The sequence below is a fragment of the Salminus brasiliensis genome, chromosome 3, assembly GCF_030463535.1.
Source record: "Salminus brasiliensis chromosome 3, fSalBra1.hap2, whole genome shotgun sequence".
Taxonomy (NCBI): Eukaryota; Metazoa; Chordata; class Actinopteri; order Characiformes; family Bryconidae; genus Salminus; species Salminus brasiliensis.
In genome coordinates, this window is record NC_132880.1 from 38232619 (window position 1) to 38258614 (window position 25996).

General features: G+C 44.1%; 2 protein-coding genes across 3 annotated transcripts in view; both read left to right on the plus strand.

Moving 5' to 3' along the window:
• The first annotated feature begins 3770 nt into the window (after positions 1-3770).
• Positions 3771-5830, plus strand: ndufs5 (NADH:ubiquinone oxidoreductase subunit S5). The gene is made up of 3 exons (XM_072674834.1): positions 3771-3847; positions 5263-5482; positions 5585-5830. Exons 2-3 carry the CDS (start codon positions 5267-5269, stop codon positions 5687-5689), a joined length of 321 nt encoding a protein of 106 aa, XP_072530935.1. The 5' UTR covers positions 3771-3847; positions 5263-5266; the 3' UTR covers positions 5690-5830.
• Positions 5831-8965: 3135 nt separating this feature from the next.
• macf1a (microtubule actin crosslinking factor 1a) overlaps positions 8966-25996 on the plus strand; it is a 202873-nt gene continuing 185842 nt past the window's right edge. Inside the window, exons 1-2 of one of the 2 annotated variants that reach the window (XM_072676059.1) lie at positions 8966-9160; positions 13855-14090. In XM_072676059.1, the coding sequence (XP_072532160.1) occupies positions 13868-14090 (223 nt within the window). In that variant the 5' untranslated portion in view covers positions 8966-9160; positions 13855-13867. Of the gene's footprint in view, positions 9161-13854; positions 14091-22131; positions 23005-25996 lie in introns of those variants that run through there. The other variant, XM_072676060.1, reaches the window with a different exon arrangement.

The following is a 25996-nucleotide window of genomic DNA, read 5'->3' on the forward strand; positions in this document are numbered from 1 at the left end:
GCCCCTTCTTTGTGCTATTAATACCTGATCGTATTGTGTGGTGATCATAAACATAAACAGGCTAGCTCTGGAAACATGATCCAATCAGGCAATTATGCTTAATATCATCCCGCTTGCTTGCATTCATAACACACACAAAAAAACACTTGAATTTGATTAAATAAACAAACATTGTTACGTTGATACTGATGCAATTAGATGCAATATGAGACCATCCTCTTCTCTCGCTCTTGCGTTTTCCATACACCCCAGGACAGTGTAACTAGTGAAGACGAGTTTCACTACAATAAGCATACAAGTATACAATATGTGTGGCATACAGCAAACTAGGTGATTAAGAGGAAGGCCTAGGCTACCATGTTCACTGACATTCATGCAATTTGACTGATGCTTTTATCCAGAGTGAATCACATTTGAATCATGTAAGACAGGTAGGTGAATGCAGCATTGGGAGTCTTGCCCAAGAACTCGTACTGGTGGGGTGTTCTTGCTTGTCTGGGGAATCAAATCCCAGTCTGCCTCAGGGATCTGGTATTGTTACCCACTACAATAAGGGCTGGTTTCCCAGACCAGGATTAAGCCTAGCCCAAGACTACACGTCATTCTGAAGATTCTTCATTGAAAGGAAAATGTAGACCTGGACCAAGCTCTATCCCTGTTTGGGAAACCTACCCCATACCTTTACTGTTCCTGATAGCTAATGTCCAATATGTAAACAGTTAAGCACAAAAATAAGCAATTTGATTCTTCATGGCTAGATAAAAACCTCCCTGCTAAAAAGCTCCAGCTCAAGACCATCTTTTGCTGGTAGTTGGCTTCAGGCCATGGTAAAGGTGGTGGAAAAGCTGGTCATCCAGATGACAACATACCCTATGCTGGTAAGCTAGCAGGGTAACCAGCTCTTGACCAGATACATCGCATATGATTTTGGTTATGTTTGGTCAAGCTGGTCAAGCAGCATGGTTCATTTGCTCAAGCTTGGTCAGGTTTATCATGCTTGTAGACCAGCTAAACCATCACCATCACCTATGCTAGTCAACCAGCTCAACTATCTTAACCAGCTTGAGTTAGCCAGGCTGCTTAGGAAGGGAACACAAAGTCTAAAAGCGATCTAGGCTATTTTCTATTCGATTTCTTCTTCATGAAAATAGCAGGTTGGTGGTTTTTCCTTGGTGTTGCTTTTGCTGCATATCATCGCTGCCCAATGAATGTCCAATCTCCAAAATAGCAACTTTACAGGAGAAGCAAAGAACCTTCCTAACTTTCAATGGAAGTCAATGTACAATAATTTTATTCCAAGTCATGTAGGAGCATTTCTATTGGTCCATTCATCCAGAATTATTTACACAGTCTACAGAGCAGCTACAGGGTTCAAATGATGAAGAAAAGTAATGGACAAAAATGGAGATGCATGTTTTTCATTGGACAGCAGCGATATACAACTACACCTTTGGCTTTAATGGGAGGTTTTAAAATGTATGTATATGAAAATGGCAAATTTGGGTTCTCTGATGTCACGACATATCAGTCTCCGTCATGTTAGTCTAACTAGTCTAACTAGTCCTGGACAGCTGAACTCTCCGGCATCTGCTTTATTAAATGTGGAAATATCTAATCAGAGATGTCAAACACGAGGATCTCCTTCCCCCAGAACAAACATGGCTCTACAACCAGTCTGCATAAAGGTTACTGCGCTCTTGAAGCTTCGTGTTTAGTCACAGTGCCCCCTGCAGGCGCACAACCAGACACTGGCTGCATCCCAATTTGCGTCCTTGCGTACTCACGTAGGCTGCCTAGCTTGTGCGCTGGTTTACAGAGCTCTGGCTGCCATTTAGTGTCTACTTCTGCGCTGAGTTTTGGAATTACATCATGGTCTTATTTAAATATTTAAAGTTAAAATACTAACGCCACCTAGTGGAAAACCCACCCTCAACAGAGTAGGTAACGTATGACATAGTGGGAGTAGTAGCGCTGTGTGTGAAGCGTGTATCGACACGCTAATCAACACGTTACATTACAAAGAGGCGAAAAGAGCACCTCTCGTTGAGTGTACTTCAGTTTTGCCCTGTTTTGCGCACGGTGCGTAAAAACGCACCAGGCGCGTAAAAACGAGCGCCGTGCGTAAAGGTCTTGGAGAGCACTCCGACTAAAACCAGAGCAGCTGTAGACAAAGACAAACACGTGACTGCATTTCAGCCGTCATTAATTACCTAAGTAATGGATCTGGACGCTGTCATCCTGGACAGCACTCCTTTTGGCACACATGAGAACGCTTCACTAACGCTACTGTTTCATCCAAAAAGATCCTAATCTACATTTTAGACTCATAACGTCCTAAATCTGACCAACACACTCCTGCAGAGGTTTAATAACTTACTGACACACACACTCTTTACTGTTTACAGACATCAGCTCACCCTTGAGAAGGTGAAGACAAATTGTGCACTAAAAATCAATGATAACATTGTTTGTTGGATTATACTTGCTTGTTGTATTTTCTAAAACTTTGGTTTTTAAGCAACTCATCTAATGAAATCTCAGTTCTTGCTGTTTTTCAAGTTTTGACATCTGGCAATTCTTCTAGACAACCCCATCATTTGATTTATTTATCTGTACATTGACTCGAAGCAATTAGGGTTCTAAATCTTGGACTCGTGACCGTATTTGGACCCTTCAGAAAAACTTTTTACCTTTTAAAAGGTTGAGGGTGTAGAGGATTTTTCATCAGAGAAGATCCATCTAACTATGTAAAGAAAGCATTTAAGGTGTGGCGGTTGCTTTACGCTGTGCCATTTGGTGTGCTGGCTACTTTGATGTGCCAGATGTGCAGCTTTACGATGTGCTGGAGAGTGTGCTGGCTGCTGTAAGATGTATCAGATGGTGTGATGACAGTTTTAAGATGTGCCGGACGGTGAGCCTGGCAGCTTTAAATGTGCCGGTTGGTAAGCTTAAAAATGTGCCAGGTGGTGTGTTGGCAGTTTTATGGTGTGCCAGTCGGTGAGCGGGCAGCTTTACGATGTGCTGGAGAGTGTGCTGGCTGCTGTAAGATGTATCGGATGGTGTGATGACAGTTTTAAGATGTGCTGCTTGGTGAGCCTGGCAGCTTTAAAATGTGCCAGTTGGTAAGCTTTAAAATGTACCGGGTGGTGTGTTGGCAGTTATAAGATGTGCCGGGTGATGTACTGGCAGATGTGTGCCGGCTGCTTAAGGATGTGCCAGATAGTGTGGCAGCTGCTGTAAGATGTGCTGAATGGTGTGCCAGGACCTTTAAGATGTGCCCGGTTGTGTGCCTGCAGTTTTAAAATGTGCTGGCATGTGTGTTGGCAGTTTAATGATGTGCCAAAGATGTGCCAGATGCTGTAAGATGTGCCAAATGGTGTTTCGGCACCTTAAAGTGGTGCCGTTTTTGTGCCGGCTGCTTTAGGATGTGCCAGATGTGTCAGCAGTCAGGCGTTCAAGCAGCTTTTTTTGGATGTGCCGGCAGCTTTAAGATGTGCCGGATGGGGTGCCGGCTGCCTTGGTTTGTGCCAGATAGTGTGCCAGCTGCTGTAAGATGTGCCGGCTGGTGTGCCGGGTTAGATGGCATGTTAGTAGGACTGGTTTTAGTAAAAGTTGATATGGAGGTATTCGTCTATAGGTGCTGACTCATTATGGTGATGGATCTGGTTGTGGTCCTCCTCCTCCTGAGGTCCACCACCACCTCCTTGAACATGTAGACAATTGGAACACAGCCAGTGACGTCAAGCTCAGCTTTGCAGCAATGTCGCAAATATTAGCCTGCAGGAAGGCGGCGTACGGTAAGCCGTCAGTGGGCTTTGGGAAGGTTAAAGAGAGACCGACCGGCCTGGTGAGAGTTCCAGCTTTAACTAACAGCCCACTTCTGTCTGCTACTCGTACAGTAGCGATAACGCCTTCTTATAGGCTCTGTGTGTAGTGGCGAACCTGTTTTCTTACGATAAGACCTCAATCGGACACGAATTAGCTTTAGCTAAGTAGCTAGCTGCGTGGCTAATGTTATCGAGCTGAGTAAGAGAGAGCGATTGGGGGGGGGGGCGGGCTTGTTTGGGGTATATATGCACTGTATATGCACCATTATGCTTCTTACTCGAGTTAAATGGTTATATTAAGACCCTGTAAACATATCTAGCCACACTGGTCAAGATTAACCGTGCTAGCTATATGTATAGAAAGCTAGCTAGCTGGCTAAATGCTGCCCCTTAGCTTTAGCGCTGTTCGCTTGCACGTACAGTCAGCTGCAGACAGAAAGCTAGCTAGCTAATTCATACAGAGCAGATGAAATAAGCTGTAAGCCTGTCTTTTATGTGTGTGTTTAAACTTTTACTTTAATTAGTACAATAACTGTTAAACATGTCCTGCAGCGGATCACTGTACCCCTACTTGATAGGAAGTCTTGAAGTCTTGTTGCCACATGTGTTTTTCTACAGGGCACATCTGGATTCCCAAGTAATGTCTAAGTGCAAGTAACATACTGTCTGTCCAGCAGTTCGCAGACATTTGTCTGTCAAATGTTTCTTCTGAAATCAAGTGCATCGATAGGAACAGCATCTCCTGCTGTGGCAACACTGGCTGTTTAAACTGTGAGGGTTTGATTAGGTCCAGCCCCAAGAGCACTGTGCCTGAGGTTGGATGAGTTAGCTGGCTGTGGATCACACCACCACTCCAACTCGTGCCAAAGGTGCCACGGCTCTACAGTCCAATGCTGAGGGGCTTTATACCCCTCTAGCTGACGCTTGCTTGACGTTGGGTGTGGTATTCCTGGGTTTATGTGCCTCTCCTGCTCTAGACAGCCCTATTATATTGGCAAAGCTTTTCTAAGGTGCAAAGGGTGTGTGTGTGTGTGTATTGATATATATCATATGGTAAAGGTGCACGTATTTGTCACTGCACAGTGACATACGTGCACCTTTACCTTTACTATACACAGCGAAATGTGTCCTCCGCATTTAACGCATCTGTGGTAGTGAACACACACACTAGTGAACTAGGGCCTGTGAGTACACACACACCCAGAGCGGTGGGCAGCCAACTCCAGCGCCCGGGGAGCAGAGAGGGTAAAGGGCCTTGCTCAAGGGCCCAACAGTGGCAGCTTGCCAAGCCCGGGAATCAAACCCACAACCTTGTTATCGACAGCCACCCCTGCCCACAATGTGATACTGAAACCCTTGTTTATAGACCAAATTAGTAATATTGATGCTAGGTTGCTTCATGCTAATTGTGTGTGTGTGTGTGTATGGTTTACAGAACGATGCCATTCATTGACCCCCACTCAAGGTTTGGCGTTAGCTTGGACCGTTGGCTACTGATCCAGAGCGGACCGCAGCCCTTTGGTCAACCCGCACGCTGCCATGCCTTTGAGAAGGAGTGGATAGAGTGCGCAGATGGCATTGGACAAATTCGAGCTAAAAAGGAATGCAGTCTGGAGTATGAAGATTTCTTTGAATGCATGCATCGTCAAAAGACGGTAATGAAACGTTGGGAGAATTCAGTCTATGACTGAACGTTGTCTTGCCAACCTTCAGTAGATTGTGCCACAGTTCCTAACGTTACAATGTTTTCTCCCCAGTTCATGCGATTGGCAGCGATTCAGAAGCAGAGGGACAAGTTGATCAAAGAGAAGTCCTACACGCCTCCCCCACATCACATTGGCAATAAAGAACCTCAGGCATGAACCCTGAAAAGGGAGCACAGCCCTCACTCAGTTCTCTGCCAGACACAGTTACATAGTCAGTGTGGTTATTCTCTTTCGCTTATAATAGTTATTATTGTGTATCTTTGATTTAAAAGTTAAATAAATACTATTGATCTCTAACACTCTCCATTTTATTAACTATTTTCTTGCATCTTTTTTTTTTGGGGGGGGGGGTGTTTATGTTCACAGGTGAATGTTATAAAAAGCACATGATGCATACACACCTCATCCCTGTTTGTTTTTTGTGCTTTCTGTCTTTTTGGACTGGAACATTCTGGCTTGAAGTGTGGGGTATATTAAGTCCTGTTAATTAACCTCAAGTAGGAAACCATCACACTGTGGGAACTGGTGAACACTCTCAAGGGACAGTTAACCTAATGAAAGCCAAACACAACTGCATCAGTCCTTGACCCTCCAATTTGATTAACAGATGTCCTGCATGCTGAGACTGTTCAGTGCTTTTGCGTTCACTAGGTGGTGCTAAGAAACCACCAATTGCCTGCAATGTCTAGGCTGCTCATAAGGGAAAATGTACCTATTCTTTGTATCACTGGCTGTGGTTTCTTATATATTTCTTATATATTCTTACACTGCTACCGCATAGAGGCACAATTATATGCATTTATATGATTGGGCCTAATGTAACTGCATTTTATTCAGGTCATGGATAAAACTAGGAACAGTGGGACAGATGGATCATGGATTGTGGACCATCCCCAGAGCCCAGTACTGTTGAGAGGAAGCCCTGTGTATGTGTGTTTGCCTGGTCTTATATGGTGCAGCTTCTCTATCTGGGCCACATGAGTGCTGTTCAAGGCCTGAGATACAGAGCGACCGGTTCTTATCTGAGCTCTTTTTTTTTTTAATACATCTTGAAGAAAAAAAAAACCAACACTTAAGCGGATATGTTGTCCTGCACTGTCTGATTAGACCAGAACACTGTGTTCAGTTCATCCTTGACTTTCACCGACAGTCACAGTTCATTGGTGATGGTGTATGTCTAACAACATAACTGCAGAAGGGCTGGAGTTCAGGTGGCTTCTCCTTTGTGATAGATAGCCAGACCCCCCCCCCCTCTGATATGTGGAGCTGGGTATTACAGATGACGGGGTTAAAGGAGAGGTGGCGAGGGGGCGGAGGGTTGTGCAGACATGTAGACACGTGAAGGTAGGGCTGGAATTTATAGGACGTTAGATTAGCGAGGAAGGTTTTCAGGCATCTTCCTCCAAGATTACGTTATTTCATAACTCCACTTATCTTTCTGTTATCATTATCTTGGTGTCAGCTCGTACAATATATTGTATAGTATTATTAACTCAAGCCAGATTTTAAAGAGGAAACCCTGACATTGCCCTTCAAAAAGGGTTGGCCCATCTCAAAAAGACAGCTATGAGCTTTTAAAAGAGCAACTGAGCTGTGTCAGAAGAGGTAGATGTGGGAAGATTGTTTAAGACCACTTTTGTTTTGTGACATGGTGCATGATCATGCAGGAAGTAGCCATTAGAAGGTGGTTCTTGGAATGTGTGGTTATGAAGGGCTGCATGGTCAGCAACAATGCTCTAATAGGCTGTACTAAAAAGCCCAAAGTGTTCCAGGAAATGATTCCCTACATCATCACTGTCCGTCAGATCCTGCTATGTCTTCAACTGTTGAGTTTTGGTGAGCCTGTGCCCACTGCAGCCTCAGCTTTCTGTTCTTGGCAGACAGGTATGGAAGCTGACATGGTCTTCTGTCACTGTAGTCCATTTGCCTCGGGTTTGATGTGTTCTGTGATGCTCTTCTACTCACCACAATTGTACACAGTGGTTATGTAAGTTTACCAAAGCATGTTTGAGAGTCGGAACTAGTCTGCCCATTCTCCACTGATCTCTCAGCAACAGGGCCTTTCCGTCTGCATAGCTGACACTCACTGGATATTTTCTTACATCATTCTATATAATCTTTAGGGACTGTTGTGCTGAAAATACCAGGAGATCAATGCTCTAACCAGACTGTCTGGCAATCAACAATCCCACTATTCTCACAATCACTGAGGTCCCATTTTTGGGGACTTTCTGTTGGTCTCTAGCTGCTAGACTGTATATGCATGATTGTATGCACTGCACTGCTGCCATATGATTGGATAATTAGATTAGTTTCAGGTGTTTCTGTGAAATGCAGAAAAAAATCTATTTTTATCAGATATTTTAGACAATTATTGGTATTACTAGTATGTTTCTTCTTCGTCATAATTTTATTTTTTTTTTACAAGAGAAAAATAAGACCTAGGACACTGATCTGCCATCATAAGACGGACCACCTCAACAAAATACCCCAAACAAGCCTGCAACCTCGAAAAATTAGGTCAGACTTTTTAGGCAGTCCTACTGTACGTTTGCTGTAGCTGTAAAATTGTGTATAAAAGTTTAGAAGTCCCTAATAAAGGTCCCTACGATGGTGCTACATGTTGTGAGCGCTGCACAGCTCTAGGCTGGTGTATTCTAGTCCTCGTGTCCATGTGTGCGAATCCTTTGTGTGCCCTGGATTTCTCTCACCTCCTGAAAACACATGGTAGGTGGCTATTGGTAACTGGCTATGTTAAATAAGCCCCTAGGTATGAGTGTTTGAGTGAATGGGTGTGTGTGACACCCTGCCCAGGGGGTATTCCGGGTATCCCTGGACCCATTGCAACCCAAGAAGCAGTTAAGAAGATGAATGAGAAGGCAAATATCTGGACCAGACTGCCAGCTTTTTTGTTTCTCTCTGTGTGTGTGTGTGTGTGTGTGTGTGTGTGTGTGTGTGTTTATCATGGATTTTTGGGGGATGTAGTTGCGGGAGGTTTGAGATTAGGGTGGGGAAGGGATGTCAGAGTGAAAAAAGGGCAGAAATGATTAAGTTAATGTATGGGATGTAGGCCAGATCATGAACCCCAGCAGAAAGTAAATCATGACCTAAACCCAGAGGCCTGGCTCAGCGTTTGGCTCCACCTAAACCGAGTGGGAGCAGTACAATCACGCCTTTTGGCTCTAAGCCCTGTCAGTGTTGGACCGGACACGGGGATGTGAACACACCAGCCTCCAGACTCACTGTGTCCTGTGATTCCTCTTCTGTCACCAGCTCGCTTCCTCAGCTCGTTAAGGTGTCTGTGTCTGCATATGTGTGTGTGAATGGAGAGTGGGAGAAGGAGGAGGAGGAGCAGGAGAGAGAAAACGAACGTGAGGAAGAGGAGGGGGCTTCAGAGTCAGTGTGTGTGTGTGTGTGTGTGTGTGTGTGTGTGAGTAAGAGAGGAGAGAGAGAGAGAGAGAGAGAGGGGAAAAAAAGGAGGGCTATGAAAGGAGGGGAGTAGCCATAGCCAGCCGTTAGCAGGCCCACGGTACCCTGCTCTTCTCTCTGCCGGCTCGGTAGCCCTTCCAGGCCGTAGCTGATCGCCGCCGGACCCGCTGTCCCCGCTGTCCCTCTCCTCCGTATCCGGTAAGAAGCTCCAAACGTGGGTCAGACCCGCAGATCCTCCGCATGCCTGCAGCTGCCCGCCGCTGCCTTCTCTCCCCTCTCTCCTTCTGTCCGGTTTTCTCGTGCGAGTCAGTGCCATTATGGCAGTAATTTGGACCGATGCTATTCGGTTATAGCGGCGGCCGGAAATTAAGCTCCGCGACCACCTCTCTGATGAGCGGGGGGGGCGGGGGTTATACACCCGTATTACATTCAGCGGGAGCCGAGCCTTTTCTCTGCGAGCTCCAGACAGCATCTTGGCCGTCATGAGGAACACGTTGGTCGGGCTGTTTGGACAAAGGCTGCCTCAGTGCGTGCTCACACACTCCTCTCTCACGCTTCTAGCACACAGCCAGACGAGCTGCTCTCAGCTCCACGCTCAGCTACCGGGGCCACTGCAACAGCAGGTCAAGTGAGACCTGCAAAGATCTGTCCACGGGCTTTCCGATGGAGACGACTGCTGCCTGGACTGGAAAGGCAGAGCTGGTAGTAACAGGGGAACCACACTCCATCTGCAGCTCCATCTGCAGCTCCATCTGCAGCTCCATATCTGATAACCCGGGTCATTCCACGCCCTGGAATCTCAAAGACAAATTATACAGAAGCTTCAGCAGAAGAATTGGGCAGTGCAGGGAGGGAGGCCAGCTGCTGAGTTTCAGGTGGTTGGGAGAGGAACCCCATCCTGCTCTGTGTATATATATGTAGCACACCTTGCATAACAACTGCAGCCTGTGGCTGACTTTTCGGTCATTTCAGTCCGAATGAGACATCATTGCATGCTGAAATCCAGTCTGTCTGACAGCTGTGGGGGTGGAGGAGTGTTTTTGCCTGATGTCCACTTGCTACGTCATGTCTTGCCCATCACCTATACCCACATGTCATCTGTATCATGTCATACGTACCATATCAATATCATAACAGCTTCAAAATAAGTGTGATGCTCCATTAACTGCAATACGGAGAATATCTCATTGCCACTCCAGGACCAGAATGCTGCTGTTGCAAAATACATACTGCTATATGTGTAACTTTGGTGGGGCAAGCACAAGACCGAGAGAACTGTGCAACACTGTGATATTGTATTCAATATGTATGTAATGCTGACATATTTCTTGTAATATTACTGCTTGTGCGTGGTTTTGTATGCTTAAGCTTATCAGCAAATGCATGTGTCCATGGGGGGACGGTGGGGGTTGTTGGCCTAGTAGCAAAAAAATAGTGATCCCGTTTACACCTGGCCAGACTGAAATCCCACTACTGTGCGGGACTGAATATGCAAATTTGTTCAATGTGCATTACTGGTATTACTGGTGTTTCGATTGTACTAGAGTAGTTTTGGTTGGTGAATGTTTTTACACTGTTACAACATGGCCATCATCATCATCTAAATGAACCTAATACAGGTTTCATTTGGGATTAGTCCTGAATTATTGTATAGTTATGATTTATTGTAGAGCAGTGTGTAAAATATTGGATGAAAATCAGTATAAGTGTAAGTTCAGGGACATGCTCCTCTGACTTTTTTTTAGATCTTAGGCTAGATTTGGGGGCTGTAGTGTGGTTTATTATCAGCATATTCTTCAGTAGGGAGATATCATGCTAAAGTATTGGACTAAAATGTGATAGACAAAGGAATTAAATGACGTCAAGTAATTTCTATGGGGGATAGTCATAGAAAATGACTAATGATGATAATATTTTGGTGTGTTTTACGGTCGACCATATAAAGCTCTGGGTTTCATGGGAATATGGTCATTTTTGTTCACCTAGATTTACATATAAATTGCTCTATATTGGCTATGGCCTAAGGATGTTGGTCCTCCCCCACTTACCAGAACAAATCTGCACCCCCCGGTCTTAGTTTTCCATAGTGTTTTTAAATGCGGCACCACTGGTCACATCTTATCAAACCAGAGCAAAACTAAATATCACATGTATATGTATTGTGTATTGTGAAACTGTACTCCCTAGTGTACCTTAGTGTTTAGTATGCATCAGCGTAGGATATCCAGCACTATCGAACCAGCTTGTGAAGTAAATTATATTGTGAGTGTAGTAAATCAGATTGGGATCTCCATTATACTCAGATTAAATGCTATTCATTTAGCCAGCTCTAATCCTTAAATGGCAGCACTGCTTTGATTGATGCAAGTCCATTACTCAGTGTATTCATGGGGGTCCCCTCCCCACTCGTTTCCAGAGTGTACTAGCATTGAAGGAATGTGTTGTTTGGTCAGAGTGCTTGTGTTAGCTGAGGCCTCTCTCCATATGGCCCTTTCGAGAGATGAACGCCCGTTAGTGCGTTTACTTGCAGGCTGTGCGAGTGTCATTCTGAGACTGTGACTGTGAATGTCATCAACCTCAGTTCTATATCCTCGTCATATTCTTTGCCAGTGGGCTAGTGGAGCTATGGGCTAGTGGTATGTTGTTTTGCACTATGCTTTGGCAGTGCCTGTGGGAAGCCCACTGCTTTGTGGAAATGCTGAGCCAATTGCATTGAGACTTTAAATCAACAGAACGGCCCTCTGTCAGCACACTGTGTGTCTGCAACTGCCATGAGCTGTCGGGGTACGTGGCGAGACTTAAATGATTGGATCATGAATTTTTTTGACCCGTATTTCCAAAAAAGCTGTATTTTTTTCTCTAACTCATTGTGGCACAGCAGCGTAATGAGACGTGTGGCTTTGAACGGTGCCTATTTATAAATGCTGGCTGCCACAGAAGTAAAACACAGGCAGCAAACAGCAGGGCGGCACAGGGTTCCAGAAACAGCCTCAGAGCTTTCCCTGAACTGTCTTGCTCCAAGTAAACAGGGATCACGTAATTGGACATATACAGGAAATACTTCCTCATGCTACAGGACATAGATAGCCAACTGCTCATTGATCCAATAATATAACTTTCCTGCATGGTGGTCAATAGTCACTGAAGAAGAAGTCACTCTAGGACAGAAAGTTAAGTTGACTTATGAAAGTTATCTTAGAAGAGCTGCAGGTAACAAGCTGTGACCTGTTGTCACATATTATTAAACACATCATCGGATGTCCTGAAAGGCTTCATCTCCATCTGCTACCATCAGAGGTATTGATCTTTCAGCTCATGTGGACACTGGAGATGGACAGGTAACTAGTGGGGCTCCCACGGGCCCTATTCCTTCCAGCTGATCACAGAGGAAGGCGGCTCACTTCTATGAGCCAGCCAGCAAGAATGCCCATTATTGATCTGGACCCGAGCTTAAATGAATAGTATTGTGACGAGGCTCTTCGACCCCTTTCCTTTTTCTCTCCATCATCATCATTCCATGAGTCACTGGTGATTGCTTGATCTCCTTTTGCATCATCTTCTCTGTAAATTTCACTGCAAACTGAGCATTACCAGTGTATGTCACTCCATACAAGATGATTAGCCCCTTTTGACAGAGGGGTAAATTATTGGGTGGAATATTTCAGACTAAACCAGCCTCTGACCCTCTGCTGCCAAGCCCAGGCTTTTTTTCTCATCAGTTTTTAAAAGTAATTACATGCTTTTTTTGGTAAATATTATTAATCCAATTTGTGTGATGGGGTGGTTGTTTTATGCTTGATGGAAAAACAACAAATTGTTAATGTTCCTTCATCATGTCACTTAATGTACAAAGCAACTTAATGTGGAAAGCAAAACTGAAAAGCACTAATAAATTAAATTAGTTACATTTAACATAAAATATACATAACATTAAGGTTATATGTTGTTGTATATCCCTGCTGTCCCTCCCTGGACAGCAGAGACAGCAGGATAAACTGGTTTGTATTTAATAACCTTGATTTCTGGAAGAAACAATGAATGAGCAGGTGTCCTAATACTTTTGTGCTCTATGTAGTGTGTGTGTTTGTATATAGTGTTAATCCGGAAACAGATATACATTTGAACATGCCAGAGAGTTTAAAGTTTAAAGATTCATATTCAGTTTTAACATGTGAGATGAAACTTTCTACATGTAGGATGCCTGCAAACAAAATCATACAACATGTTAATGACCTGAATTGTGAATTAGTATAGTGGCTGCAGAATATAAGCAGATTTCATTGAATGTTAAATGGACTCTTCTATAGCACTCTTCTCATGAACTGAGTTGCAAAAACAACCCAGGCCAAATTCTGTGGCAGACGGCATGATATCATTTGCGGTAATGTGTGCTGCATACCAAATAATTCAATAAAGCTTCTCTGACGATTGACCCACGATAAAAGAGAATGACCACATTTTTCTTGGGTCATTCGCTGGCGCCACCTACTTGTTTTAGCCGTATGATGTGCATTATCCTGTGCTGTGCTCCTTTTGGTGGGTTTTTGTACAGGCTTTGTTGCAGTGGTCACATCACATTCGGAGCCTTTCTAATCACACCCATTTGTCTGTGGTGGCAAAAGCCATAGAGTGCATGAGTGCATAAGTGTATGTTGCCTCTTGACAGAGCTGACAGCCTGTTTGTGTTACCCACAGGCTCTATTAGAGTGAGTTTAGTAATCAAGGATGACTTGACATGAGTTACTAGTGTCCATGTATAATTTAAATCTGCAGGATTACTCCACAGATGATGAATTATACAGAGCCAAAGTGTCTTTTTTTACCCTGACCTTATTTCTACCACCTCCCTCCTGCTGGTTCTCCACCAACTCTGTTCTCATGGTCTCTTTCAGGCTCCCCGGTGACATGTCTTCCTCTGATGAGGAGAGCCTGAGCGAGCGCTCGTGTATGAGCGAGCGTTCCTTCCGTAGCGAGCGATCAGGGGGCTCCCTGTCTCCGTGCCCTCACGCCGCCACTGGGCCTAAAGGGGACACCCTACCCTGGAACCTGTCCAGACACGAGAGACGCAAGCGAAAGAGCCAGGACTCTGTGCTGGACCCTGCTGAGAGAGCTGTGGTGCGAGTGGCAGGTAGGAGCTGGCTGGGGATCTGTCTGTTTGGGACACATGGGAAAGATTTCGAGAGCGCTGGGTTTAGAGGTTAATTCAAGAGTGGGTTGAGGAGACATCATAGGACTGGAATTAGAGAGGTTACACAAAGAAGACCTCAGCACTCATCCAGTTATTCAGATCATGTGTTTAGGGGCTAAACAGAGAGAAGGACAAAGGCCTTTGATTCGGCATGTCCTAGAACAAGGCCAGGAGCAAACTACGTTTACTACAAATTATGATTTGATAATAGGGAATAGTACTGTTCTTGTTTATCCATTAGCTGAAATGTGATATAATGACATAAACTATGATCTGAAAACTGAGATGATTGGGCTCTGGGGGAAGAGCTTCTGAAGATGAGAGGCCTGAGAAGAAAGAGAGGGGAGCTGAACTGCTTTCTGATGCTAATTTCTAGTCTGCTTCATATGAAGATAGCATATGAAGGGTATCAGTATTGGGCTGATATTTACATTTACAGCATTTAGCAGACGCTCTTATCCAGAACGACTTTTAAAAGTGCTTCGCTATTTACTCAGGAATAACCTTGGCTAGTTTGAATAGACTAAAATAGAGACAAAAAAGATACTTCTAAGCTTGATATCCACAGAAAAGCCTGCATTACAAATTGGAGGTGAAAAAAGAATGAATCTGATCGAATCCTGTAAGACGTCTAGCTTGAAACAGTCATGTTGTTAGCTGTGTAATTCTTCCTGTGGGGGAGCAGATGGTTTGAGAAGTCTGAGCCTGATAGTTTAATTACTTCAAGTGCTTCAATCTTAAATAGCCTTTTTTCAAGCTTTCAAGCTTCACTCTTGATATAGGTAAATAAAGGTGCTGCAAATAATTATATGAGAAATGCCATAGAAAACACCACTTTGGCTCCATAAACAGCCATGTATTACCACAATTGTAATAGAGGTGTGTGAGGCGAAGAGCCTTTACATCAAGTAAAGTCTTTATAACCCTTTAAAGGGTTCACACACACACATATCTCTATGACAAATATCGACCTTTATAAATATAAATATTTTATACCTTTATAAAACCAAAAGTGGTTCTTCTATGGCACTGAAGTACAAAATGGCGTTTGGCCACTACGCACCAAAGCTCTGGAACACAATAGAAATTCATCAGGCATTTTATAGAACTGGTGGAGCTCTGATTCTCTATTCTCTGGTAACAGAAGCTTGTAATAACACTTTCGGCCTTCCGGAAAGGGGTTTAAGGGGTTAACCCACCTGTTCATAGCTTCCCATAGAACTTAACAATGCTTCCGACACCAGTTCACAAACACCTGTGCTGGCCAACATCGCTTTTAAGAGTGATGAAGGAGGAGAGCGCCATCTATCCACCTGGAGAATGAGGCCAGTTGTGTTCTCTCGAACTCCAGCTACCAAAGGCTCGGGATTCAAACACGTGACCCCCCCCATACCATAGTGCCAGTGCATTAGACTGCAACAAGTCAAGTCAAGTCAGATTTATTTGAATAGCTTTTTACAACTGTTGTCGTCACAAAGCAGCTTTACATAATTAGTCATTAATAAAAGACAGAGACAAAGAAGAAAAAAGTAACATGAAGGATCAAAGACCCCCCGTGAGCAAGCCAACGGCGACAGTGGCAAGGAAAAACTCCCTCAGGAAGAAACCTTGGAAGGAACCAAGACTCACAAGGGGGACCCATCCTCCTCTGGTCAGAACTATTTAAACATTAATGATAAAAATTACTAAACCAGATACAACAGAAAGTTAATAGTGGTGATATTAATAGTGGCAGACAGCCACGAGTCCATCTAAGTTTCAACACGGCCACCAAACAGGCAGCAGCGGCAGGAGGGAGAGCCGCCGGTCCGCCATGGGTGGTAGCGTTAATTACATTTGTACAAATTACATTTGTTATTTTTTCCATCTTATGTTGTGAAGCATTTCATGAATTAAAAGATATATTTACATAAAGCTATTATTATTATTATTATTATATTTAACAGACAATTTGTGGCACCTGTATTTTTAGTTAGTTCAAAATTGACCCGATTTTGCGTACTGGCTGTTCCTCAAAATGTTGGTGATATCGGAAAAGAAAACGTGCTACCTTGCTGTAATTACATATTGTTCATAAGTTTCGTTTACATATTGTTCATAAGCAGTGTTTCGCTCCGAAATGAGACTGAGAATTGAGAATTGGACTGTAATGTCCATCCAGTGAAGAAATGTGAGAAGGCAGAGGAGTTATTGTACCCTTGAGCCCGGAGATGTAGTTTGAGTGCAGTGTGAGAAAAGGGGCCAAGCATTAGTCACAGCTTTCAAGTAAAAACAGATTTCCCCAGATTCACTGCTGTTCAGTCTGTATTCCACAGTTGCTCCTGCGTGTGTTCACTGTGTAGAGCAGAGCAGATCTGCTCACGCTGGGTAGCATCGGTATTAGGACACTGTTTGGACTGTCTACTGGATTTTGACTTGATTTCATCATGAGGAAAATATCCCAGCTGTGAAGAGCAAATCCAGCGAGGCCTGCAGTGCTTATTGCTTCAGTGCTTCAGTGCTTCAGTGCTGATGCTCGTGCATATTGAGTTTATTTATGTTCATTTCTCTACTATAGGAAAAGCATTGATGCTGCCAGGAGTGTGATTAATCCAATGTGTTGAGAAAGTGGGAAATTGATGACCAGGCAGAATAGGCTGCAAATGTGCTCATTCATGCTCATTAGCATCCCAGACAAGACTGTCGGCAAGCTAGCAAGGTATCCAAGGGCTTGCCTACATCCGGGCACAATGAGAGTCGACTCAAAGGGCGACTCGGGCTCCCTCCGTTCCCGTGTTGCCATGGGGACCTGCACACTTCTCTAGTCGCCTAGTTTCCATGGCTATGAAGGAGAGGGAAAGACACTGGGAAGTAAAGGGCAAAAAGGCCCAAAACAAATAATGAAATACAGAGAGGGAGAGCATTTGAATTTTAATTTGAGTTTGGGAGAAGAAAGAGGGGTTGTGTGAGTGTGTGTGAACGGGCGAAGGAGTGAACCAAACAGGAGAAAATAATTATGAGAGGACACAACATGAGAGACGGGAGGGGTTCAGATAAAGGCCAAGGTTCAGCGTGGGGGATGCTGAAGAAGAGTAACGATGACATGGGCTGGAGAGAGAGTCAGCATGGGAAAATGTGAGCTTGCATTGGGAATTGCATTTGTTGTGGATTTAAGGTCGTTTATGTCCATTACAAGCAACTTACACTTGGTCTCCATGCAGTGAATGGACTGTGCTTGCCTGTTGGTGCATAGTATCAGATAACGTGGGCTTTTACCATAATTTGGTTAAATTTAAATTTTGGTAGTTTGGAGGAGCATGATAATGGCTATTATGATAATGATTCACAGCTTTGATTGAGTTGCCACTCGGGCAGGGTCACAGTAGCCACGTGCATAGCTGATCTCGACAGCAAGCAAGCAAAAGCAATATGGCTGAGGCTTTCCTGTGTGCTGAATTGCAACTAACAACACTGGAAATGAACCACAACACATTATCCACTTACACAAAGCTGGATCAGAAATGTGGCTTTACTCTGACCAGCAGAAACATGGCCATTTGAGCAGCTCATCTGGGTTTATTTGCTGTTATGTCTAACCATTATAGCAGTATTCTTAAAACTGTGGCATTTATAAGGTTTATTACCCTGTCATTATGGTTGGCATCACGTCCAAAGAATGAAGACACAGTTAGTATTAAGACAGGCTCCACGGGCACTAGTAGTGGGAGAATGGCGGGGTGCTGGATCTGAGTCACCGCTCCTTGTTGTGTTTAATTATCATCAGCTCTGGCCTCTCTCACCCTGCTGTGTATAATGTGTCTGGCTGATGAGTGCATGGAGACAGTGGGCCAGAAGCAGTGTCCGCAGTCAGACTCTGATGTCCTTATCCGACACTGCAGAAAGTTGTAACTGCAGGACAGTTGGTGGTTTTGTACTTATGAGTCACTTCCATAAGTAATCAGATGGTGTTCAAAAAAGCTGCATACTATCGTAGTTCAGGCCACGGGCATTGGACCTATTGGGATGGAGGGATGTGCACTTCATTCCTAATATTAAACTGGCTACCTGTCGGCCCCCCTCAGTTAAATAACCAACATAAAAACAAAATTATTCATATCTGTAACTGAGTTAAGCCCATTCTTTTTTTTTTTTACAGCACAAACGCATTTATTGTTTTTTGACTTTGTTGTGGCGTGTATGGCAAATACAACCCCCAGCGTACTGATTACTGCACGTACAGTCGTAGTTGAGGCTAGTCTTATATAAACAGACAGCTGTAGACAGTTATTTATGTTCGTTCTTTTATTTTGATTGTGTAGTAACACTTTAGTTGTGGTCTGATTAAGGCATTGAATATAGCATTAGCTGCCAACAGTCCGCCTATGAAGACAGCTAGCCAATATGGAAAATGGAGCCTTTTGAACACGCACATGTAAATTCTATCTCAAATAACCTGCTTGCTCCAAATATAGAAAACTACATAGGTCCTAAAACTACAGCATCCACATGGAGATAATACTACATTTCAGATTTTGACATGCAAATGTAAATCCTGTTTTATTATAAATTATATAGAATTATATTCGAAAGGTGACAGAGCTCCTACTGTTGTTCCCCCCATTAATGTGGATGTCACCTACAATCTCTCATAGTTGAGGTCTACCTATGATGTCAATTACAGCCTCTCTCATCTTTTTAAGTGGGAGAACCTGCACAATTGGTGACTGACTAAATAATTTTTTCCCCACTGTATATGTGTGTGTGTGTGTGTGTGTGTGTGTGAATTGGGCATCAGTCCCCTATTGGGACTCCACAAAACAAATCTTGAGTTCTGTAATTTGGGAAGTGGGGCCTCCATGAGCATCAGAAAGCTTTATGTGCCCATGATCCTCTTGCCGGTTACCTTGGAGCACTTTTGGTAGGTCCTGACCACTGACCACTGCATACTGCAAACCCTACAAGACCTGCCTGATGCTTTGATAATTCTGACCCAGTCATCTAGCTTTTACATTTTGGTCCTTGTCAAAGTGTCTCAGATCCTTACTTTTGCTTATTTTCCCTTCTTTTAACACATCACCTTTAAGCCAGCCAGCCTAATTTATTCACCCCTGTTTCTCACTTCTGTGCTGATGTTTTGGCTGATCAGTGCACTACATGTACCTCAGTTTTTATTACAGAATACATACTGGACAAATCCAATTGATATCCAATTGAGAGTAAACGTTAGCATTTGGTTGCACTGCATCATATGAATGAATTGCCTCCGGTCTGAGGCGCTCTGGCTTTTTCCAAACACTTGCTCTTTTGCCACCTATATTTATTTAGTTTTTTGCCAAAGCTTTGATTTAGCTGTTTTACATTCTGGGTTGTGCTGAGGGATTTCTGACATTAGCCTCTTATTGGCAAGTGAAATCAATGAATGACTGGCTTTAAACCAAAGGAATGTCTTAGCTGGTCCACACTTTTCTCTGCTACTGAACTCTTGGGTGACTTGGCAGTGTGCTTTGGGTCATTGTTTTGCTGAATTATTTAGCACCGTTACATCAGTCTGGATGTAAATATAGAGTATAATGTGTTTCTGAGCATCTCTGCCGTCATTTACAGGCTGCAGTCTTTAGTTACATCATCATCATCATTATCAAAAGCTGATTCAGCATTGCCTGAACATGAAACCCTGCTTGCTCTCCTGTAACAGTTTTTCCTTGACGACTGATGAGATATTTCCATCTTGCACTGTAGCCTTTGTAATCCTACTTTATGGAGCTCTGAAGGCTTTATCAGTGACTGAGACAGTAGTAGTAGTAATGTGTTTTGTCTTTAGCAGTGATTTGTTATTTTAGATTACATACTGAGTAAAACCCAGACCGAGGCTTATACCCCTCCCTGCAGAGCACCTATAGGAATAAGTATTAAAACAGTGTGATGCATCCCATCATTCGAATGCACAGTGGAAAGGGACCTAATGACCTTGTCAGACTAAGACGTTCTCATTAGCTGTAAGTAAAGAATATAGGTGTGCAATACTGTATGACTGTACACTATATGGACAAAAGTATTGGGACACTGGCTCATTCATTGTTTCTTTTGAAATCAGGGGTATTAAAAAAAGAGTTTATTCTGCTTTTGTTGGAGTAGCTGTCTCTACTGTCCAGGGAAGGCTTTCTAGACTTGCATTCAGTGACAAAAGCATTAGTGAGGTCAGGATGTTGAATGATCACCACACCACCTCATTCCCAACTCATACCAAAAGTACTGGATGGAGCACCATCATTCTACAGAACACCACTATACCTCTGCTCCACAGCTCAATGTTGTTATACCCCTTTAGTCCACCCCTAGCATTAGGCATGGTGTCAATAGGGCCATGTTTATCTGCTAATGGAGTCCTTTTCTTTTGGCAATACTTCACTATTGGGGACTAGAAAAGCTGGGTGCATGCATTTGCACATCTGTGTCAGCAATGGGCGCAACTTAAAATAGCTGAATGGATTTAATAGAAGGGGTGTCTACAAGTATTTGGGCATATACTGTATATTATTGCTATTGTGATATCTCTGATATTGTAGGACAGGGTACTACCTGTACTACTAATACAACCCAGCTGCTGAAAGTCCATCATATTGTGTAAGGTGCTGCTCCTGGCTTTTATCATTCTGCTGAACTACTAACAGCATCCAGACTTGATGTTCATTTTTAACGAAGATTGTTCTCTTTATTCTTGCATTTGAAAAGTTATTTTGTTTTGCTGGTAGAATCAAGCTTTATAACCAGATGTAGTGTAGCTAGCTTCATGGTCTTATTTGCTAGAACCCTAATATAGATTACATGTTGGTCGACCTGATGGTGTTGTTATTTTTCATAGGGTTGTTTGTAGTCAATTTATTGAGTTTTGGGAAGCACATCTCTTAGCATGATTTATTTGGCTCATGTTAAACATTGTTGTATCAGGGTGAAAAAAGTACTGGCAGAATCCCATGGGGGTCCCTGGACCATACTTACCAACTAGAACCCTGACCAACTAGAACCCTGACCAACTGCATGTTTCATTACAAAGGGCATAATTAGTCCTGGTTATTTGGATGTAGTGCAGCCTTGTATTAAAATAGCAGTTTTTTTTATTATATTTGTGTCAAAATATAGTAGCGTAATAAGTATTATGGTTGTAAAGGTAAAGGTGCAAGTACAATGTACATTGTTGCTGTACAATGTACAGTGAAATGTGTCCTCTGCATTTGAACCATCAGTGGCAGTGAACACAAACACACACACACACACACACACACACACACACACACACACACACACACTAGTGCACTAGGGGCATTGAGTACACACACACACACCCGGAGCGGTGGACAGCCAACTCCAGCGCCCAGGGAGCAGTTGGTGTTTAGGTGCCTTGCTCAAGGGCACATCAGCCATGGATCGAGGGAGGAGACAGCCTTCACTGCCCCCATCCCCAGTTCTTACCTGTCGGTAGGATTCGAACCTGTGGCCTTTCGATCTCAAGCCCCAGTCTCCGATCAACCTAGATCTATTTTCACTCAATCTGATTCTTCACATCCAAATATTAGGCCCTGCTGGATAATGGAGATCAGCTCAGCTGCCTACTGATTTTTATCTCTTTGCGGTTTCAAGTGAATTCCAGATGGAAGAACCGCAGTGAACTAAGACTGTATTTGTCCACAGACTGGTTAAACCTACTTACTTAATCCATACATGAGGAGAGCGAATCAGCCTTCTGTGGCCGTTAGATGGCAGACTGTGTGAGCATCCTCCAGAACAAAAGCCCTCTGTTTTAGGCCACGCCACGTTGAAGAGGACGGTGGACCGGCCCTTTGCACTGCTTCGCTTTGACCGGCAGGGGGCGACATAGGCCGGTAATCCGCGCCCCGTGCCGCCGGCCATGTCTGTCATTCAGGCAGGCTCTGAGCCGGCCATGCAGTTCACTACGCTGGATGTGCCTGGCGTGGCTCGTAGGGAAGGGAGGGATGGATGGATGACAGGCACTGCGGGAAGAACAGAGAAACCCGAGCCCCATTCGCACGGGGGGAACGGAGGGAGGAGTGAAAGAGGGCAGGAGAAGGAGTCAAGGCTTACAATACTAGCAGCCATTACAGTGAAGTGCGGGAAGAAAAGCGCCGAGGATCCAGCGGCCACGGGCGAGGCAGGAGCACACGGACAGCAGGGACAGAGGAGCCGGGCTCCGGATACGATTACACTGGGGTGTCGCCTCTGATTTCGGAAGGAACCTAAGGGCCAGCCCCCAACGACCGCCCTCTCCAACACACACGTTACAGGACCGCGTCTGAGACAAACCACACACACACACACACACACACACACACACAGAGAGGCACACACGGGATCTAGCTATATCTATTCGCCGGCTAGAAGAAGGGACGTAAACCCCACGACAAGCGATGTGTCGAGCTGGATTTATATAACAGACACTTTATATATTTTTTAATAGCCTACATTTTAGTTGGCATACTTATAATATTTAAAGTAATTATAACAACACGTTTAGCTAATTGTTTGTATAAGTAGACCAGCCTAGAAAAACTGCATGAATGCGCTCGGATGAATAAACCACCGTTTCGTTAAGGTTATCCTAGTCTCCGCTTGAATCCCGGGCTGTGGATGAAACTTCATCCGCAGTGGAGGTAGAGCCGAGCCGGAGCCAGAGCCGGAGCCGAGCCGGAGCCAGAGCCGGAGCCGGAGCCGGAGCCGGAGCCGGAGACCCGGATCCCCGCGCTGCGCTGGATATCTGCGGCCACCATGGCTGGCTTCATGCCGGGCTTACTGCCCACAAACCACTCGCAGGAGAAGGAGTTCGCTAAAGCCTACGAGGACGTGCTGGAGAGATACAAAGGTAAAGGTTGTGGATGAGAAAACAAACGGGGCATGTGATGGTGGGAGATAACGCAGTCCGCTGTGTTTACACGGTTAAGCTAGCTAACAGGCTGCGCTTCTGGAGGTATTCTGGAGCGGGCTTACGCTGTGTGCGCAGTTAGACTACAGTGGACGTTTTGTTCAATTTAACGCTCATTTTAATGCTTTTAACGGTGTATTTGGTAGCTACAGTAGTCCAGATATATTCAGTTTGGTTTGGCTGGCTGTCTGTTCACAGAGCCCGGGCTGTCGTAGTAACTGTGCTAGCTAGCTAACTCCACTTTCTCAAGGACCCTTTCAGGGGATCCGTTAACGTGCCCATCATGTGAGACCGGCCGGTTGGTCTCAGAAGGAGCCTGGCCTGGCCTGACCTGGCTGGGCTGAGCTTGGGTTGGGTTGTGTTGAACAGATTCGGCTGTGAGCGCCAGAGTTCATGGCTGCGGTCCAATTTGCGCACTTGTGTCCTACCTAGGACGCGTTGCTAGTGCGCAGTGCTTGCGTTCTAGTTCTAGCTTCGAATTCGAGCCAAGTCTTTAGCACTAGCTGAGCAATCGAGTGCCTGTGTGGGGTGACAGTGCGAATTGGAACACGTCCGTGTGGTTGGCGTTTCAGCAGTGTAAGTTGGTGTGTATGAACTGAATACCTTTACTGGAAAAAGGAAAGGCCGGTGATACAGTCAGGGAGGAAGGGAGAGGGAGGGAGGGAGGGAGGGAAGGCAGTTGAGGCGCCCAAAGGCTGTAATGCAAGCATGATGAAAAGGGAGGCTTTAAATTATTGATTAGTGTAATGAAATGCAGTTCTGTAGGGGCTGAACAGGGTATACTGGTATTATACAACGGAGCTGTCAGTCAGTTGGTATAAAAACCATAACTATAGGCATGTTCGTCTATTTTTAAAAAAGCCGGGTGTGGGGGTTAAGTTACTGATATAACAATGACCAAGAATAACGTACTTTAAAAAGTCTGTCAAAGTGCGGAAACTGATCTACTCTCTATAGCTTGGCCAGCTTCTTCCTCCTCCCTGTCCATGTGAATGTGCGGCCTACGCTTTAGCTCTCGGTCAGACAGAAAAGATTCAGTAGTAAATGAAGGCACAATGTGAGCAACCATCTAGCAAGACTGTCTGCCCCCTTTTCCCATGCTCCAAGCACTACATCAAGCTCTACAGCGATGAATTGTTAAGCATTTGCATTGCACTTTACTGAAGGTACTTCTACTGCGGCTGCCAAGAGTGTTTTAATGTTGATGAATGAATGGATTGATGACCGGCCTTCAGTGCATCTGTAAAACCCAGATTAATCTGACTCGCTATGAAGCATTTGTACAGTTACAAACGCAGCTCCTTCTCCAGCCTTAGTCAGGTGCCTTGTTCTACTGGTGCAACACTTGACTGTTGCTTTCTAAGGCTCTCAATCCTTTCCTGCGGCCTCTTGAGTTAGGTAACTGTCCTTGCTATGACGAACAACTTGGCACTGAAGCCACCAGCCTAAGCCGAGCTGGAGCAGTAGCTGATGGAGTGATGTGGTTCACCTGTCCACCTCCTGTGTAACACTCCCTTAATCTGTTTATAGTAAGTTCTAGCAGCGATACACCTCCCTTAGCTGTGTGTGTTTGTTCTGGGTCCGTTTAAATGTCTTTGTCAGGGTTTTAACTGTATCTCACCTGCGGAGGTTCTGTGTAGAATAGTATGAGAAATGTGAACTTGTGCTAAAGGCATTACTTAGTTGAAATAAGAGAAGGCATATGAGACGGGGCTCAATAATTCAAGGGCCTCCTCTCTCTCTTTGTGTGTGAGTGAGAGAATAGGAGGGAAGTAGATTCTGTCTCATCATATATGTTTTTTAAAAATAGATAGACTTGATGGATATTTCAGAGGACTACTGTAGTAAGAAATGAGCCTTTAATTTATTTTAGATATGAAAATATGAATAGGGAAAGGCTTGGTATGTCTCCATTGGCCTAAATTTCCAAATTTCCTACTGTGATCATTTTTTTAAACTGTGTCATATGTCATAGGTGTCAATCTAGGCGTGGATGATATGACAGAAATATTCTATTAAGATAAAAAAACAAAAACAACGTTATGGTTTAGTGGTGTAAGAGATCACAAAACTGTTCAGATCAAATCCTTGTTTTCGAGCCACAGATTGGATCATTTCTCAGATCTGCAAAGAAGAAAAACGGCAGACAAATGTAAGACCGTAATCTTAGCCTTGAGTTTGAAAGTATTTCGTGTGACTGCTTTGTTTGTATTAGTGACTTTTATTTTGACACTGTCTGTTCCTTTAATATGGTTTGGTTTGGTTTCTGTAGCGCTTCATTTTTCCTTCTCATTCTGTTCCACAGTAAAAGTTAGTTGTGGAGTCTGTTGTTCTGAGGTCAACTCACATGAGAATTTCTCCTCAGCTCATGTCCGTATGAGACTCCCATTCCTCACACTAATAGAACTCTGCTCTCCACTCACACACCAGAGTGGTGGTGCTGCAGATGTGTGGACTTACTCTGTGTGTTACTTTCTGGCTCTCATGCCTCAGTGTTTACAGATCGTACCGGTTTTATCCACACGCTCCGTTCACGTGACAGATGCCTGTTCAGTCTGTGTGTTTTGTGCTTTACGAACTGTGTGTGTGGGGGGGTGGATTGTGGATTACCCGTGGTCCGTTAAACCACTAAAAATGTTTAGGTTACCACAAGCATCTATTCACTCACACCTTTAGGGGCAATTCAGCATATCCTGTTTATCTAGCCTAAGCCCAAACTCCTCATAGATAGTGACCGGACACTACCTACACACTACCTGCTGCGCCATTTAGAAGAAAAACTGCTATTAAAATTTTATTATATTCCATTGTTGGTGACTACATTCAACTAAACAAGTGTAGTGATGAAATATGATCAGAAAAGCTTGTTTTTCATAATAACGATACTGCACGATCATATTATCACCTTAACTCTTATGATTTATGCACATAT

Coding starts and splice junctions, on each gene's coding strand:
- ndufs5 (XM_072674834.1), top strand. CDS start 5,267: ATGCCATTCATTGACCCCCACTCAAGGTTTGGCGTTAGCTTGGACCGT. Junction 5,483..5,584: donor GCATGCATCGTCAAAAGACG/GTAATGAAACGT, acceptor TTTTCTCCCCAG/TTCATGCGATTGGCAGCGAT.